The sequence below is a fragment of the Coffea arabica genome, chromosome 2c (genome assembly GCF_036785885.1).
Source record: "Coffea arabica cultivar ET-39 chromosome 2c, Coffea Arabica ET-39 HiFi, whole genome shotgun sequence".
NCBI lineage: Eukaryota > Viridiplantae > Streptophyta > Magnoliopsida > Gentianales > Rubiaceae > Coffea > Coffea arabica.
This window is the reverse complement of record NC_092312.1, coordinates 76,179,698-76,198,546: the sequence shown is the minus strand read 5'-3', so window position 1 is coordinate 76,198,546 and position 18,849 is coordinate 76,179,698. Positions and strand designations below refer to the sequence as shown.

The window sequence follows — 18,849 nt, the reverse complement described above, 5'->3', positions numbered from 1 at the left end:
CATCTTACTATGTGCACAATTCATCAAAACCTGCCGGGTCCAGTGGACTGCTTGGGATTGTGTAATTGTCAAGCAATACATAGACTGACAGCTGCAAGCAGGCCATCGCATCTGCAGGCAAAAAATGGCACTGAGCATGAATACGCAATATTCAATGCGTGGTCTCTCTCTGAAGATGTGATCTAATAAAACTTTTTCTTTCTGAATCTTGAGGTGTTATATGCAGAAACATGAAAGCAGAGGATTAGATGGATTGCAATTGCAAGAAATTTTTGTCATGAAAGAGCCCAGCTCAGTCTGAAAGGGGAGATTTCTTTTGTTCTCATGTTTCTTATTTTGTTGCATGTTTTCACAATTTTAGACTACATGGGAGCAGGAGTGTTAATGACTCGAGTTGAGTTCGAGTAGTGCTATGCTAGAGTTCAAACTCGATGCTATATGACGCTGTTTGAGCTCGAGCGGACAAAAAATTATATAACTCGACTCAACTCAACAAAATGCATTTCCAAGCTTGAGCTCGGCTACTTGAAGCTTGAGACTAGTCTCAAACTTTAACAAGTTCTAGGACACGAAATAAAACTCAAAAAAAAAAGGCTCACAAATTTATGGTAAGCTATCTAAAATTCTCATTTCTTTTTCAGTTATTACAATATCACATTTTTTGCCATTTATAAATTTTATGGAGTAGACAACATTTATGGTAAATTACCTAAAACATAAATCTTTATTAGTCATTTCATAATTAAAATAGAATATAAGATAAATAATATACTAATAATCAAGCTACTCGATGAGTACTCGAATTGCACAAATGGAGGTTCGAACTTGACTTGTTGTATGCATCAAGCTACCGATCAAGTTCAAGTCAAGCATTTGACCAAACTGCTGGCAAGTTAATTGCGAATAACTCGACTCGCCAGAACAGCAGCCCTACAAGGGAGAATCAAAATACTCCTATAATCTATTTTTCACCTTATGTCTTGTGAGATTCGCTGACACAATACACTATTATCAATCTAACTATGCATAAATTGAAGATGAGAAAATATGATCAAACATGCAAGGCTTAAGAACCATCTATGAGGAGTACTACCTTTGGTTACTTATGAATAAAACAGTGCCAAAAAGCAATTGATTATGAAGCTGTTCCTTAGGTGGGAGGGGGGCAAAATCAATTTCAAATTAACCAGTTGCAGTAATCTTTGCCTAAAACTTAATCATAAAAGCCCTTCTGAGGTCATCAAACAAATCCTAATAGGATCCATGACACAAATGTCATTATAGCTTAACAAGTATAGTAGTAGCAGCATCTAAACACGTAATTGTAGTAGTAATGAACTTTTAAGCCACGTATTAGTGTATTGGCAGACAAGTTTTTTGCCAAATTTATCTGCTATAAGTTTTTTAAAAACTTTAACTACAGTAACCTCAAAAAATTTTTCAAAATTTTTAAACTCTACACTTTAAAATATTCAAAAAAACACACTTCAATAATTTTTTTAAAAACTTCTAGAGTAAAATTTTAGACAAACACTCAAAAAATTCACTTGACAAACGGGATTACAAAAGGCAGGGAAACCATCACCATCAGTGACGGGTTTTACCCAAACCCAAACCCAAACCGAAACAACTACAGCACCAAAATCGAAACTGAAATCGAGCGGGAAACCCAAGATTATCCTACCGTTGCAACTCACAACTCGATTCAACTTTCATCAATTTCCCTCCACCTCCTTATTCGACTAGTACTACTTCAAAACTAGAAGAAACCAAAAAAAAAAAAAGTAAAATTGATGGCGAGAACCAAACACCCGGCTTCACGAACCCGAAATCATCCTAAACCCACCGGTTATTCCTTTCTTCCCATCTCTTCGTTCTTTTTCTGAAATTTCAGTAATTGATTCTTCTTTTCTTTTCTTTTTTTTTTTGTTTAAACCCTAATTTTATTTTTTCCCCTGTCAATTTCCAGGCGTCGCCACGGCCGGAACCGCCACTTCTTCCGCTGCTGCGGTACTCCTCTTCACTTCCCTCCCTCCCTCCATTTTTTAGACGCATTACTACGCCGTTTGACTAATTTGTTTTATGTATATGTATATATTTTTTTGGAGTTAACAGACGCCTACGAGGAGAAGTCCGAGGAGCCCTGCAGCAAAAACAAGTGAGCGAAATCTAGAAAGTTGTTAATTTTTTCTTCTGTGAAATTTTCTTTCCCCTTTTTTAGTGGAAATGTGAACTCAGAATATCTTCAGAGAATTATAGGTGAGGGCTGGTTTTGGGGGAAATGTTGATTTTGATTTCTTACGTGTTCGATTAAAGGTCCGAGACAGGCGGGAAGGCAGAAAAAGAAATATCGGCACAGGCCAGGGACGGTGGCTCTTAGGGAAATTCGGCATTTCCAGAGGACTTGGAAACTCCTCATTCCTGCTGCTCCTTTCATTAGACTTGTAATTTTCCGCTTTGTTTCTGTTTTTCTGTCTACGCTTGTCCAGGATTCATGCTTGTGAGTGTGCCGATGAGTGGGGCAACCTGTTTATATGCATACTTAAAGATCTGTACTAGATTTTTTAATTAATGTTATATTAGGTGTTTTATATTTTTCGAAATCTTGTAATAGTTTCATATGAAACATATAGTTTGGGGATATTAGGCTGAAAGTCGACCTAGAACCCACTTCCCGAAAGCATTGACAGCTAAGTAAAGTTTGTCCTTTCATGTCTTAACACATGTGAACTTTGAGCTGCTCTACAAATACGGGTACTTGCATCCTCATAGTTCTGATGTTTGAGGCTTTAACTGTTGTAACGGAGCTTTGAATATATCTTGCCCAAATTTTGTAAGAGATAATTGGATTCTGCAATCTCATTCTACAGCAATCTTGTCTGTATATGTAGTTGAATTTCTGTAGGTCATGATCTTGAGGTTGTCAGTTGTATTGTTGTCGGGTTATGACTCTGTTTTTTGATTAATTGCTTCAGTAAACTTGTTTTCTGCTAGAAAATTAGAATAGTGAATGTTGATTAACTAACTCATGGGCATCACTGTTGATGTTGTAGGGTACATCTCCTACACTAATCAGCATAAGCTCTTGTTTTTAAAAGCACGTCATCAATGAATGCTTCAACTAATTGTCAATTCCTAGTGTACGCTGACAACTTCATGAACTGAGTAATGTTTGAAGATGTCTGTGCTTGTCATGTGTTAGTAGATATTTGTGTGCAAATATGACTACAAAGTAAAAATATGAGTGCTAAGTAGAGCAAATTAGTTTTCTTGAATAAGGTCTGATGATGTCATATAATTGCTTTGAGTTTGCTCCTCCTGACTATAGATGTCTTTCAACCAGGATTCCAAGTATGCATGCAGATGCAGTCGGTCCAGATTTAGTCTCTCTTCTTATTTTTCCATACACGCCCTATCCATTATATGCATATGTATTTGCATGATTTGCATCTTAGTCATGATTTGCCATGGGCGTGTAAGAAGGCTGTATGTTTAACTTTGTTAGTTTGTTGTTATCACTGTTATGGGGTTATTATTATTGTTATGATATGACTATAATTATTTTTGTTGGTTTGGAGATTGTGAATTTGACGGCTTGATCTTTTTGAATCTGTGATTGAGTTAGGAATTAGAAATAAACTGGCAAACAAAGAGTTTACATTTCCAATACCTTGCAAATTCCAGTTACAGCTATGATATGCTAAGTATATTTTTTTAAAACAATGAATTTCAAGTGCTAGAGATAGTATAGAATTCCTTGTAGCTTTTTGGGCTGTCTTGCATTTCAAATGATCCAGATGTTATGGTCATGACACATTTTGGTTCATAATATTAGACAGCATTAGATGTGATTGAATTACTCATTTTGTATTTTCCCTTGTGTGGCTAAGTTTGTACGGGGGATAATCTAATGCAACTTTAGATTTTGTTTAACTTCTATTGGATCGTATGGAGGTGAGATAATTAGTTTTGGGGTGACAAGTAAGTAGGATAACATTAGAGATAACTTATTCATTCTTAATGTGCACATAATTTTTTTTCCCAGATATCTTGTCAGTTTTCTGGTGAAACCAACATCATAAGAAAAAGGGTAAAAAACAAAAAAGCCTCTTGTGGTAAGCCTAATACACAGAAAAGCCCCCCATGGTTTCAAAATATACAACACGACCCCTCATGCTTTGAACTAAATTGTAAAGGTGACGGAATCCGTTAAACTTAACGGAAATGACTTATTGGAACCTAAAAAAAAATTTTTATGCCTAATTTTTTTCAAATATACTTATTCTACCCCTTAACCCTCAATTCTCTCTACTTAGAGAATAAAACAAATGATTTTTTTGAGCTGTCTTTTGCTTAATTATATCAGTGCATTTTGGTCATTTCATCCATTTCCGTTAAGTTAAACGGATTCCGTCACCTTTACAATTTAGTTCAAAGCATGAGGGGTCGTGTTGTATATTTTGAAACCATGGGGGGCTTTTCTGTGTATTAGGTTAATCACAGGGGGTTTTTTTGTTTTTTACCCTAAGAAAAACTATTTCAGACTGGATCTGGAATATCATTTCCAGGATTTCAGACTTCTAAGACATAAAGGCGAAACTTAAGAACTAAACGAAACCTTAGAGCAATTTCTTCTTTGCTAATTTCTTCTTTGCTTTTCAACATGTATCCCCTGCACTTTCTATCTTTCTTTTACTGTCTGTGACTGTCATTTTATTCAGTAAAGGAAGTTGTATACTCCTTGCTTTGTTCTTCATTCCAATTGTAGGTTCTGATTACTACTTATAATCTAGGTGAAAGAAATTAGCAACTTTTATACACTAGATGTTACTCGTTGGACAGCTGAAGCCTTGGTGGCACTTCAGGAGGTAAGAAAGATTTTAGATTGATAGGTTTGTCTTTCCAATGTTTTGGTTGTCTTAGTAGTTGCAGTAATTTGTGTGGTTTATGTGTAGACAGTTTATTTTTTATTGTTTTTAATTTTCAGTTTCACTATTCAGTGTATATGGTAAAATACATACTAGTGGATAGCCACGGGGGATTATTTGTGTGGTTTTTATTTTTTATTGGTTTTTGATCAGTGTATATGGTAAAATACATTTTCTTCATTCATCAACACTAGTGGATAACCACTGGGGATTATTTCACTCCACTCATAGGCTGCAGAGGATTATCTGGTTCAGTTGTTTGAGGATGCAATGCTATGTGCAATCCATGCAAAGCGCGTAACACTTAGTAAGTTCTGGTCTTTCTTGAATGTCCTCAATTTGTTGTTTCTGAGTGGTAATTCATTTGTGAGTTTTATGGAAGTTTTTTGAAGCATTGTTTCCATTGTCATAACACTGGCTATTTATATGACTGTTGTCATCTACTCTATTTGTAACTCAAAGTAATCAAGTGTTCACATTTTGGACGGTATATGACAGTTTGAAGCACTGGTTCTAGTACCTGGCCCATGAGTAGTACTTTGGTTCCTGAGCTACGACTACTTATCCAGCTCTAAAGTGATAAACAAATAAATCCATTTTCAGATTTCCATTTTTTTTTCTCAGTTCCAAGTCATAGTGGATCCCTCTGTGTGCACTTTGGACATTGATGCTGATAATTTGGTTCTCGTATTTGAAGAATATTGAATCTTCTTTTGCTTCTTGCCACTCAGTGAAAAAAGATTGGGAATTGGCACGACGTCTTGGAGGAAAGGGCCAACCTTGGTGAGAAGCATCCCATTTGCAATGCTGCCCAATGTTTAATGGCCAATTACCGGATTATTCATTTGCCTGTATCAGAGGCTTTAGAAGCTTTGTTGTCACTGTTGTGCAGATTGTAAGTTATGACTTTTTTTTTTTTGTATTTAGATACACTTCTTCAGCTGTAGGTAATCTGAAAATTGGGTAGCCAAGTATAGAATGAAAATTGTCATCTGTGGATTCTTATACCTTCGGTGAAGACGGCTTTGTAGCTTATGTTGCTGATACATACCATACAAAATTGTCACTCATCTTGTAGATTGGGTCAACTAACCTGTCTGCTTTTTGCAGAAACAAGGTGGACGCGATGAGTTTTAGGTCTGATGTCCTTATTTCGCCCTACTTGCCATCTTCGAGCACGATACTCCTCTAGTGTATACATCTAGACATTTTTTTTAGCTATAGACTTGGAAAAGGGTAAAACATTTGCACATCAGCTTGGTTTCTCCTTTGAATGCTATTAGCTGATTTTCTATCCTCAACCTGTGTAATTTGTCACACAGACAAATGTGGCAGAGGCAAGCCCGCATGGAGTAAAGAGCCTTAGCAAGCATCTTTCCTATAAGCCTAAACCAACATTAAAGTGGGTGTGAACATGAGAATCAATTTTTTTCCCTTTTAAAATACCACTCGTGTCCGCATTTCTTTGAAGGTTGCCTTGCTACCTTTTTTGAACAGATATTCTTGGATTGCTAAGGTCTTCTTGTGTGCGAGCAGAAATTGGGGTACGCAATGGCTTGTATCTGTTTTAGCTGGGAGTCGGCGTTTTGATTTTTGTTTCACATTTTGGCCCTTTCTCTTGTTTAAATTGGGGCGAAGAGCATCAATAAATTCACAATCTCGGACGCAGCTCACCGATGAGATGATGAACTATTATGTTTCTAAGCTTGCCTCGTATTCCAATCTCTGACAAAGAGCATCAGTCAATTTACTTTTGGATTAATTTTATTTTGTCCTTTCAAATTATACATGGAATTCCACTTTAATTTCTGAATTTCAAAATGGGACACTTAAATTTCTAAATTATAGAACGTATTCCAATTAAGTAAATCAGTGATGGAATTCAAAAAATTAATTGTGTATTAGGAGTGTGAAGAACACACTCTATTAATGTGATTGTATAACTATTATAAACCAAAAGAATAGGGGCATAAGATGATTTTACCTTTTTTTAATTCCTTCTTTCTTTGTCCTTCCATTTTCCTTTTTTTTTTTTGGTCCTTATTCTTCTTCTTCCCCATCCTTCCCAGTTGCATCCCCACCTCTACCACTCCATCTTCCACCACTGTCACTCTCTAACCTCTCCCCTTCCAATCTCCGCCACCCCACTATTTCCAATCTCTTTTCCGCCCCTGCATTTTGCTGGTCACCAAAACCCATCACCATTAATCCATTCTTAATATTGACTCTCCCCTCTTTTTGATAATGGCTGATCTCCGTCCACTTTAGCCATCATCGAATTTCCTACTTTTCTATGTTTCTTTTCAATATCAAAGATTCCAGGGATAAAACATGCATCAAGAAGTTAAAAAAATTTTCAACTTGAAGCTTGAAATTTGTTTTTGGATCTGTTGGTATGGGATCTTCCATGGAGGTTGCAGTGGCCTTGAAGGTTTTATTGAGTGAAAGAATACTGAAAGAAAAGGCAAGAAACTTATTGGATAGCAATTCCCATATTTTTTCCCCTTTACTAAAGCATACTAACTTTCTATATTTGAATCCAATTGTGATATCAATTTCGAAATCTCAACCAAGTACACCTTCAATTTGTTTTCATATTTTAGACAATTTAGTTCACATCCCCTATTTTGTAGTCTAAATTATGCATTCTACTTGAAATTTTCTTTTTTGGCCTGACGATTTTGGGCGATGAGCATAAAGATGACCTAGAGGCCTTTTCCAATCCTTTGTAGTTTCTTTTCCCCAATTTTCTTTGGGAAGAGACTGAGCGGACCGATTTTGGGAGCGAGTGAACTCGCTGCTCCAACTTCGCCGCCAGTAATCCAAACGAACACTTGCACCACTTGGATCGGGTCAAACTTCGGCAGCACTTCAGATCCAATGAAGAAGCTACTGCTGTTGGTGATAATGCTACTTAGGGAAGAAAAAATTGGAGAGTGAATGACAACTATAGGAGGGAAGGAAAGGAGGTTGTCTACTGCATCAATTGGTTGGGTTCTTTTCAGTGAACTCCATCCTTTTTTTCTTGATATTGGGCGAAAAAGTTGAGAAAAGGGCATGATGGAAGAAGAAGAAAAGGAAAAAACAAAAAAAAAAAAGAATGATGAAGAAGGAAAAGACCAAAAAAAAAAAAGGAAAATACTTTTATGTCCCTTTTTTGGTTTATAACACTTACAAAAGATGAAATTACTTTTATATCCCTATTTTTTTGGTTTGTAACACTTACACAATCATGTAACAGGAAGGTGCTGTTCACACTCTTAATATACCATCAAATTTTTTTTATCCCGTTACCGAATTTACGTAACTGGAATACATTTTGTAGTTTAGGGACTTAAGTGCTCCATTTTAAAATTCAGGGACTAAAGTGAAATTTGACATATAGTTTGAGGGGACAAAATGAAATTAACCCAAACATTTTCGGTATCACAAGTGTTACATGTTGCATCATACGAATATGTACGAAAGCACTTTTTTATTTTAAATATAAAATATAGCAAACAGAATTCCATTGATCTAATTCACGAACTTATAGGATAACTATCTTACAAAATATCAAGATAAATAATAGTGAAATGCCCTTAGATTTATTTGTGATCTTTGAGGAGCCGTATAAGGTGAAAATCTCACGTACGGTTCTATAATAGTGATGGGAACAGTGATGTTATCATCGACTATGATTATCTAACAGTTCAAGTACAGTTGATATAGTTGAAGCGCAGTCAAAATATGGTTTTTGGGGATGAAATTTATGGCGTCAACCTATAGGATTTATCATTTTTCTAATTTCTTCTTTAGCCGGGTATGAGAGATTGCCTTTTGATTTACCAGAAGCCGGAGAAGAATTAGTAGTGGGTTACCAAATTGAATATTCAGGTATCAAATTTTGGTTTATTTTACGTTGCTTCGTATCTAAATCTATTGGTTTCTTCATTATTTGTAACAGTTCTTTACTTGGGAGGCTGGAATCTTTCTATTCCGTACATATTCGTTTATGAGACATAGGCTTCATTGGTCCCTTTGTTTTCGTTTTCCCCTCTGTTCTCATTTTTTGCTTCCTACTGGAAACTTGAAAGTGGGTGCCCATGTGTGTGTATGTGATGATGATGATGATGGTATCAGCTTGAGCATTTTTTTTTTCATTAATCGTCATCCCTACTCTTACTCCTACTCTATCCTAATTTAACTATAGGGAGATCCAATTGGACCTATGGAAGATCGATGGGGACAGAACCATCACCGGACCAGTGCATCCGTCTGAATTTTTTGAAGAACCACAAATATGGCAAATTGGTGGGAGACAAGGTTCGAACCCTGCCTCCCATCCTGGCTTGGTGGTGGCCACCAGCCTGGTTGTATCAGCTTGAGCATGGAGGTTCGTTTTTCCATCGAGCCACGGTGATATGTCATCTTTTAACAAATGGAAGAAGTATGAGTGATATGTCATCTTCGCTGCACTTAATGGTACGAGTAACAATTCTTTCGGTGAGAATGCTCTGCTACATCTAAATTATTTATAAGAGGTAAATAGAGCGTAAACACTAACTTATATATTGTGAATGGAAGCAAATTTTGATTTAAATAAGCATTAATCCTATATATACTTATAGCATATACAGATATATATATATTAGCAATATGAATGGATTTAAATAAGAATTAATATATATATTAATTCTTATATATATACATATACAGATATATATATATTAGCAAATTTTGATTTAAATAAGAATTAATCCTATATATACTTATAGCATATACAGATAGATATATATATATATATTAGCAATATGAATGGATGTTATATGTATAAGAATTGAAGTTGAAATTCATATTGAGATAGTAACATATATTCATGTCCGTGAGTGCATATAAGATTAATTTAATAAATAAACCTTCTCTTCCCTATTCTTTCCAAAAATCAAGAATCCGGCACACCAAGCTGCTCTTGGCATTGTCCTCGCAGTCAAGAATCAGGACCGCACATACCTCCCATCCCCACCCCCCCGGCCGGCTGGGAGACTGTGGGCCCCCTCCCCCCACCCACAAAGCCACCCGGCAGACTGTCGGTCCGCCTTTAAGCAATGTTTTAAGAATCGGACCGGACCGGCCATGTCACCGGTCCGGTCTAATATCAAACCCGAAAGGTAATGGAAAACCGCTATGAATCGGCCGAACCATACGAACCGTTAAAACCCGCATAAACTGCGAACCGGCGGTTCTCAGATTTTCCCTCAAATTCAAAATAATAGCAATAGTGGAGGTTGCTAAGATTTGAACACAGGTCTCCGAGACCAGAATAAGGCACGCAAACCACTGAACCACAACCGAAGGACAAGCTATTGTTGCGTGAAATTTTACTTAACTAAAAACTAAAATCAAATAAAATAAAAAAAAACCCTAGCATTAAGAAAGTGCAGACGGCACAGGCACATTTCATTTCAATTTCACTTCCTCTGTTTCTCCCTTTCGGCTCCTCCAGTTCTCATCTTGATTTTTTTTTTAAATTTTTTCTTCATAATCCTTTCACATCCAAATATTCAAGACAAGATCATCACGCTATTTTCTGTGGACCAAACTCCAGAGCTTTTCCATCTTGTTAAGTTTAATTTTTGCCTTTTATTATTTTTCATAGAACAGGTATGTTGGATTATTTCTGTGATGCCGATTGTTTCTTCTTACTATTCTTATATTGATCAATTGTTTCATCAAATTATTCATAGTTTGAGGGTGTAAATTTTTTGTTGCTACAAATTGTTGATAGCAACCAAAAATTTAGCCCTTACCCCTACTTGATTGGGTTGATTCTAAAATTAAAATTATTATAATTTGAGGATAAAAATAGAGATTTATTAATAATTTGGGATTAATATTTCATATTAATTAACGAATAATTTTCTTGAAAATACAGAGATATGTCTGACTTTGAAATAATCATGACATTTTTTACCCATTGCCACGTATCCAGAGACATGTTATTCAAGACGAAATATTTCAGTTTTTGTAAGAGCTGCATTTGTTTATGACTTATAAATGATAACATTTTTTACAGTTGATTTCCTTCTTCGGTTGAATATAGAAAAATTCACTACTTTTAGGAGTCATTTTCTTCGAATCAGTGTTCTTTAACGAATTAGTAGAAATCATTTTAATTGTCAAACCCAAGAAAAATTGCCTATGGTAACTTGTTTGAGCAATTTACGTCTTTGCTAACTTTTCTGTTTCCTTTATCTATTGTTTGTTCAAATTACCTAGACAATAACAGTATAACACACGCTGTATATAAATTGACTAGGTACATAATTGTCTCACTATTAGTATATATCCTTCTTGTTATTTCTTTGTTTCTTAGGAAAACAAAAAGTAAGATTCCTGTGTTTAAATTAACTAGTTTTGTGCTACTAAGAACCGTTAATAGCCATGAGTTTTGTGCTACTAAGAACCATTAAAATCCCTCTACTGTGATAACTATATCTTTTTTTTTGTAAATGAAAAAATTAAATGCTAACAGTTGAGCTATTCATGTGACTAATTGATCTTCTTATATTACTGAAAATTTGTTAATTTTATTTTCTTATTAGTACACTATATTTTACAAATGAACTAATTATGTGTTTGAATTAACTATGTGAAGGATAATGGATACCGGTACTGGGACGGGTAGTAATTCACAATCTTCGACTGCTGGAGCTGTCAATAGTGAACAATCAGCTAGTCAAAATCATAGACAAAAGTCTGATATAGCATGAAAATATTGTTCAGTAGGTGTGAATAGTCAAGGAAGAAGAACTTTGACATGTGGGTATTGTTTTAAAGTAATTGCTGGTGGTGGCATTCATCGAATGAAACAACATTTGGCAGGAGAACAAGGTAGCATTGTTCCATGTTCAAAGGTTGACCCGGCAGTTAGACATGCTATTTTAGCATCTATGAAGGAGAAGGAATAGAAATCTAAAGAAAAAAAAGGTGATTTTGGGGTGGAAAATCCATTCGGCCACACTACTCATTCATTTGATGGCGATGAAGTTTTGGAGATTCCTTCTTCTTTAGCAAATAAAATGGGTTCATCTAGTAAAGGAAAGAGAAAGGTCACTGCATCAACAGGTATTCGTGCTTTTTTTAAAGGTAGATGTGATACTTCTCAACCAACCATTAAAGCTAGTTTGCAAAGTAAGGAAAAATGAGAAAATACGGACATGGCTATTGTAACATCCCGAATATTAGGAGGTTGTTTGTGAAGAAAATATTAAAGTGTGTTTCTGTGACGACCCCACTTCTCCCAAGGGCGAACCCAAGGGTATCGGCGGGCCGCCTGCCTAGCTCGCGCCAGGACTCAAAACTTAAAGTTCGAAAGAGCACTAAATACAATATATACAACCCCAAAAGAGTTATAATTACATTCTCCAAAAGTATCGAGTCAAACCACCAAAAAAAAAAAACAAACATCCTAACTGTTCAACTATTACAAGCCAATCTAACTATACTAGTATACGAGCCAAAAGTCCCCGCGTCGGCCCCTGCTAAGGAAAACAAAAGGAATGGGGTAAGCTATATGCTTAGTAAGTAAACAGGGGCGAAAGCATAAATTTCACGTAACAGTTACACAATAAGAGTAAAGCAAAAGCAGAAAAGTAACATCACATAATAAGGATACAGGTGGCTCCAAAGCCAACTCATGTGCCATGCGTGATCTCCTGCCGACACTCCGTCGACTGCAAATAATAGTCCGTAGAACTTCACTTGTACACCCACCGACACCTTATCACCCTCACTGGCCAGTCACCTCACAAACTTGTCCGGGCGAACGAAATCACAAACTTGAGCTTGAGTCACAAGCTCGGGTCACAAACTTGGTCACCTTCTCGGTGAACCGGATTCACAAAATTGGTTCATAACATAAACCTACAAACTTGGTGACCTCAGACTAAGTTGGACTGCATTCGACCAATCCCTAACCGGCTCGAATAGTCCAACCAGGTCAAGAGTTCGCCCCAAACTCACAAACTTCACAAAATTATTCAAAATCACAAACTTTGCAAACTTCACAAACTTTATTCGAAAGTCGCCCCGAGCCACAAGCTCAAGGGTTTTGGTTCCAAAAGGTTCATATACATATGCCAAGTACAATTATACATTCAAATTAGGGTTTAGGTCGAGTGCGATAAAGTACACCCTCGTCTAAGTGCCCTTTTCACATATCTCAAACACATAGTAAAGAAAACACACCAAACCGGCCTGAATACTTACCCAGAAACTGAAATAGCAAAAGTACGAAATCGGATCGAAATGAACAGCTAGTAGTGGGCCCCACCAGTTCCGCCCAGCTCACCACCGTCTGAAATAGAAGATTGTATCACATAATATCGCAAAGGACTACTATCGTGCCTAAAACAAGCAAAACGGCAAAAACGGCACGCGCGCACGTAAATATGACGAACGGAAACGGAGACGGCCGTTAGCGGAAACGGCAGATTTGACACTCGTTTCTAGATTACTCATAAGTTGAGCTACGAATATCGGATTAAGGCGTATGAGACGCCATATCGAAGCTTAAAGGATGAACAACAACTGTTATGAAGACATCCAGAACTGAAACTGGAGGCTTTAGTCCCAAATGAACCAAACACAATCACTTACGAAATCTGGCTAATGCACAAATGGTCAGTTTTGAGTGCAAACTGTTTTCTATGCTACACATGGTCAAAAGAGCTGAAAATTGGCAGTTAGATAGTCCATTCCAAATGGAACAACTTTCATGAAGGTCGGCAATCCAAATTCGGAATGGAAATTGGTCATCAGGACCAAAACAGATTTCTGGTCATTTTCACGGGCAGGCCTTGTTTGCTCGGATATATCTCAGGTTTTATAAATCCGATTCATGAAATTCCAAGGGCGTTAGAAATCTCTGATATAGGGCTATAAGTTTGGTGTTTTGGTCGGAAGCCCAAACAGCTTGTAACTCAGTCAAATGTGAAGCCAAAGTTCCAGCCATAAACTTTCCAAAAACGTACTAGAATCACAAACCGTATTTGACCTCAATATGTGGTAATGGAACCAAATTCACTACGGTTATCGGATGGGGGTGTAAGACCCACCGTTTCGAAGCTAAGAAACAGGGCTACAACAATGTAGAAGACCACTCAATCCAGTTCCTAACACAACTAGGTCAAATATGCAAAATACTATACCAGAATTCCCAAAACAGGTTTGCAAATCACACAAAACTGTAATTACTATAACTTAGTCTATACAAGTCCAAATGCCGAAATTCCAAAGGCATATGTTAGATAAGACATCCTGCTACATTACATCAGAAGACACCAACTTCAAAATCCAAACCAAAACCAGTCAAAATGGCCAATTACTATCGCAGTTTTCGCATTCTGTCCAAAGCAGAACAGCTACAGTAATTTCGTCATATCTCACTCTACACTAATCCAAATGACCTGAAATTTTACAGGCACCTCAAACACATCAATACCTACAACTTTCATGTTTTGAGCAAAGTCAAATTCGGCCTCTAACCCTATGATCCAAAACCGGACAGAATTAGGGGATTATGAACCCTAACTTTTCTCAATTCACTCCAAATCCAAAATTGGTTGCATTTTGCAACAATTCACACCCACTAGAGTCATTTTAAACCATTACCATTCATCATACAAGGCCACAACATCCCATTCATATTAAACCAGAAAATTCATCATAAAATGGAAAAGTTCACCAAATCACTCCAAACCAAGATAAAAACAAGAAATTTCAGCACTTTAATCACTAATAAGCATAACTTAAGCTTCATTAAGTGCAAGAGTATGTTAAATCATCACTTACCTAGTATACAAGAGAAGAGGAGTTGTAGACCACCTTAGCTCTTCCAAACAAATCCACAAAACAACTCACAACCACCACTTGAAGATGTTTTATGGAGCAAAATCAAGATTGGATGGTTGGTTTGATGATTTGGAAAAAGATTGAAGTGTTTCTTCTTTGTACTTGGAGCAAGAGAGAGAGAAAGAGAGAGAGGAGAGAGCCGGCCACAAGGTGCAAGAAAATGGTGATTTTTGGCTAATTTTTTTAGATATTTAACCAATTTGGTCAAAAGTCAAAAAATGAAATAGTAATTCATAAGTCTTCTCCAATGAAATGGTGACACTTGTCACCACCATTAATGCATTCCTATCCTTTCTTTTCTCTCTCACATCAATCATTTCACACACTCCACTTATCTCTTAACACCCGATAAATTTTACACAGTATCCGGAATTTAACGTAATTGGCCGAATTTTTCCGAACTTTTCGCACTAGTGGGTCCCACGTCCGATATACGTTCTTAATTTCTCAAAAACTAACTAATACTAAAAAAAACATCTAAAAACTCTATTTACTCAATAAAATTATCTGGGGAATTTTCTAATAAAGAAAATGTAGAAAAAACGGGTTTTTAATCTTAACCGGAACTTAGGGTTTAAATCTTAATCCCTACTTAGAGTTTTCGAAATACTCCCAAAACCAAACGTTACCGCCCAATTAATAAATATATCAACGTAGAACGAACTGGGGCCTCACAGTTTCTTTGGGGTTTGATTTAAAACCTTATTTTGTTTTAAAAGATTAGAAACCCTAATATTTTAGTCAAAACCCTAGTTTACTTGTGACTAACCGGTTTTCCTAAATCTCTCCTATTTTAATTGAAACCCTAATTTTAATTACTGAAATTGGAAAATTCCTCACGTTTTCTTAAAAATTTCCTTTTATTTGAAAATTATCATTTATTAAAGTCCTACTATCCAATTATTCCATAATAAGTGCAAATGAATCTAGAAAGTAGGGTTTTATTCTTCGTTTTCAAGATTTGAGCAAATTAGGGTTTTCGCGAATTTTTTTGTCGGATGAATTTTCGGTACTGACCAATGATCAATTTGGTGATTAAAAGTGACTTTTAAGTGAGAAATAATATGTGAATAGGAGCAATGATATCAGGTTAGTGAATGGGAAGAAAAAACCCTAGTACTTGTATTTTTAAGAAAAACGGCTCGAACCGACCGGTCCCGCGCACTACCGGTTGAACGCCACTTGACTACCACTTTTTTATCATACAAGTTTATTGATATTTGAGCAAAATATTTCCTAATTTACAGCTAAGCTTGACCGAAATTTGTGGCTCAAATGCAAGGAAGGAAAGAGAAAATTTTTGTGGTTGAGGTTAAGCCAATTGTTGGCCAAACTTGTGGTTGGAATTAATTCTTATCTTTCTACCTTCTTATAAGACAAACTTAGCTTAATCTCCTTCATTATTTCTGCACCTTGGCCGAGTAAGGAGAGAGAGAAAAGAAGTGCAAGAGCAACAAATTTCCTTCTTGATTTGCTTCAACCCAAGTAACAAATCCAATTCTAAACCGATTAAAGTGCTAAGTGTGAGTTGGGAAGCTTGAGGAACTAAGAAATTTCAAAGGGGGTGAAGGATCACTCTTTCAAGCCTGTTTTTTTTTAGGTATAAATCTGATCATGGTCCTTGATCTTTTAAATCTTGTTTTAAGATTTATTTAGCTTAAGTTTTGGCTTGATTTCAAGATGTGCAAGTGGTTGTGATGATTATTGGATGAGATATGCTAGTTAGGGATTCATAATTTTCTGCCTAAACCTGTTGTATAGTTAGTATATGTTGTAAATAAGGTTATATAAGGGGCTTTGGTAGTGATTGGAACAAGAAATTTGAGAAAGTGTCATTGAAGAGCAAAAATTCCAGATTCTGGAAAAATTTTCCCCCCTTTCTGTCCGGTTTTGTAGCCCTATGTTAGAGGCTGAATTGGCCTTAGGTTAAAGCATGAAAGTTGTAGAGAATGGTATTTTATAAGTGCCTACAAAATTTCATCTCAATCGGAGCAACGTAGGTCGTAAAAAGTCCAAAATACCCTTACTATTTTAAGTTTTTCCCCAGCAGTCCGTTTGGTCAGTTTATCCAGTTTATCACGTTTTTACACTAGGATCCGTATTGATTTAGCTTTTTACCAAAACATGAAAGTTGTCGTATTCTGACTTAGCTTTCAAACGCCTCTAAGAACACCTGAATCGAACTTTTGTAACCTGAGATATGACCATTACAGTACAATGCGATTAGACAGCCGACGAGTTAGATTTTAGTTCTGTAAATTGAGGATTTGACTAAGTTGCATTGGAAACTGGACTAAGTGACCTTCATGAACATTGTAGCCCTGTGTCTTAGCTTTGAAACGGCTAAGTTGCGCCTCAATCCGATAAGCGTAGCCTCGGATATGTTATTTCCGCATCCACACGTCAAATCTGTCTTGTGCTAGATTGTATTTCTGCACTTCTTATTATTGTGATTCTTATTCTTATGATATGATGAGCCTATGGAACGGCTTTTTTACTTGAATTAGGTAAACACAAAGGGCATGCTACCCGAATTTACACTCGAGAACTAGAAAACTATATTTGCAACTTGAGTAAAGGTTAAGTGAATATCACTTGAAATAGCGGGAACCTTTGCTACTATGTTTATCGAGGGTTATACATTAGGACTTGGCAGAACTTGTACCCTTGAGGAAAAGACATAATGGCCAATGTAAACTTGTATTTCCTTGTACTTTCAACTCAAGTGTTATTTTCAAGCATCTATGCTACAAAACCTTACGATTTGAAAAGCGAGCAAGTATTTCACGAGAGTCTTTCAAATGAATTTTAATTGGTCGATTCTTAATGAACGGAACGTTTAAGTTTCGAATCCTACTCGTGTTTCAAAGTTCTTAAACTGGATTTTTATCGCAAATCTGGACTCCAAGCCTGGAGTATAATTGAACGTGAATACCTGAAACCTTATATTTTTTAGTACTTCCAAATATCCGATTGTATTGGGTACATGTGTTCCTTACCTGAATTACATGACTATATAAGAAATGAATGATAGGGCAAGTGTGTACTTTACAGCACTTGCCCTAATATGACTTGTTCTTGCTATTGATCGTACTTGACTTGTTGTACATGTACTTGAAATATGTTTTGTCTGGAATTCCAGAAACCCTGTGGCTAGTTAATCGAGTCGAGCCGGCAAGGGTCTGGTCGATTAGATAACGAACCCTGGGTCACTTGTAATGTCGAGTGGAGTGTTATCTTCTCGACTAAACGGTATACTCGAGTATTACCACCCGTGTTTCATGTAGCGTGCGGGCCCGAAAAAGGGGGTTGATTGATGGACGGAGATTGGCGTGTAGTGGAGTTTTATTTTGGATTTGTTATGACTTGAAAGTTGACGGAGTGTCAACTACCACTTGATCAAGCTGGAATGGAGCCAAGACTTGAATTACTGTATCCTTACATGTGAATGTGAACCTGATATTACCTGGCTAGCTGAAGTACTATTTTCCTGATTTGACTTGTTTGCTCGCTATTTCACTATTACTTTGTTATCACCTGATTTGTTGACCAATTTGATATTTAGAAATTTCACTGAGTTTTGGCTCACCCCGTTAATTTGTTTTCCTTAAAGGGGTACGAGTGACGCGTGAGACTTGTAAAAAACTAGCGTAACCTTTTGTTTTGACTTTTGACTTTTTGGTCTTGTACTCGCTCTATTCCTCGAATGGAACATGTTGTACTTGGATTGTATACGTTTTGAACTAGTTTGGTGTATTGAGACTTTGTACCTCGATTTCTATCAATGTAAATTATAAACTTGAATTGTGAATGTTATTTATGGTTCATGGATGTGTGTACATGACTCGATTGAGATAGTCAGTGAGTCCTGGCGAGAGTTGGGCAGGCGATCCGCCGAACCCTTTGGTACGCCTTAGGGGGAGGTGGGGTCGTCACAACTATTGCTCTTTGGTTTTATGATGCTTGTATTCCTATAAATGCTGTTAATTCTCCATTTTTTCAAAAAGCTATTGATCAAATAGCATTA

General features: G+C 36.5%; 1 protein-coding gene across 6 annotated transcripts; it reads left to right on the top strand.

Annotated features, from left to right (window-relative positions):
* Nucleotides 1-1,594: 1,594 nt before the first annotated feature.
* On the top strand, nt 1,595-6,648 carry LOC113728181 (histone H3-like centromeric protein CENH3). Of its 6 annotated transcripts, XR_011839690.1 has the most exons (10): nt 1,602-1,848; nt 1,970-2,010; nt 2,116-2,158; nt 2,317-2,444; nt 4,794-4,868; nt 5,160-5,235; nt 5,660-5,823; nt 6,039-6,164; nt 6,251-6,330; nt 6,426-6,646. XR_011839690.1 is itself a non-coding variant. In XM_072076627.1 (7 exons), the coding sequence occupies exons 1-7, from the start codon at nt 1,794-1,796 to the stop codon at nt 5,713-5,715; spliced, it is 474 nt and encodes a 157-aa protein (XP_071932728.1). In that variant the 5' UTR covers nt 1,602-1,793; the 3' UTR covers nt 5,716-5,998. The 6 variants fall into 6 exon arrangements, 3 of the variants coding, with proteins under 3 accessions (XP_071932729.1, XP_071932731.1, XP_071932728.1); XR_011839689.1 differs by having other exon boundaries at nt 6,039-6,330; nt 6,426-6,648; XR_011839688.1 differs by lacking the exon at nt 6,426-6,646 and having other exon boundaries at nt 6,039-6,398.
* Nucleotides 6,649-18,849: the final 12,201 nt, after the last annotated feature.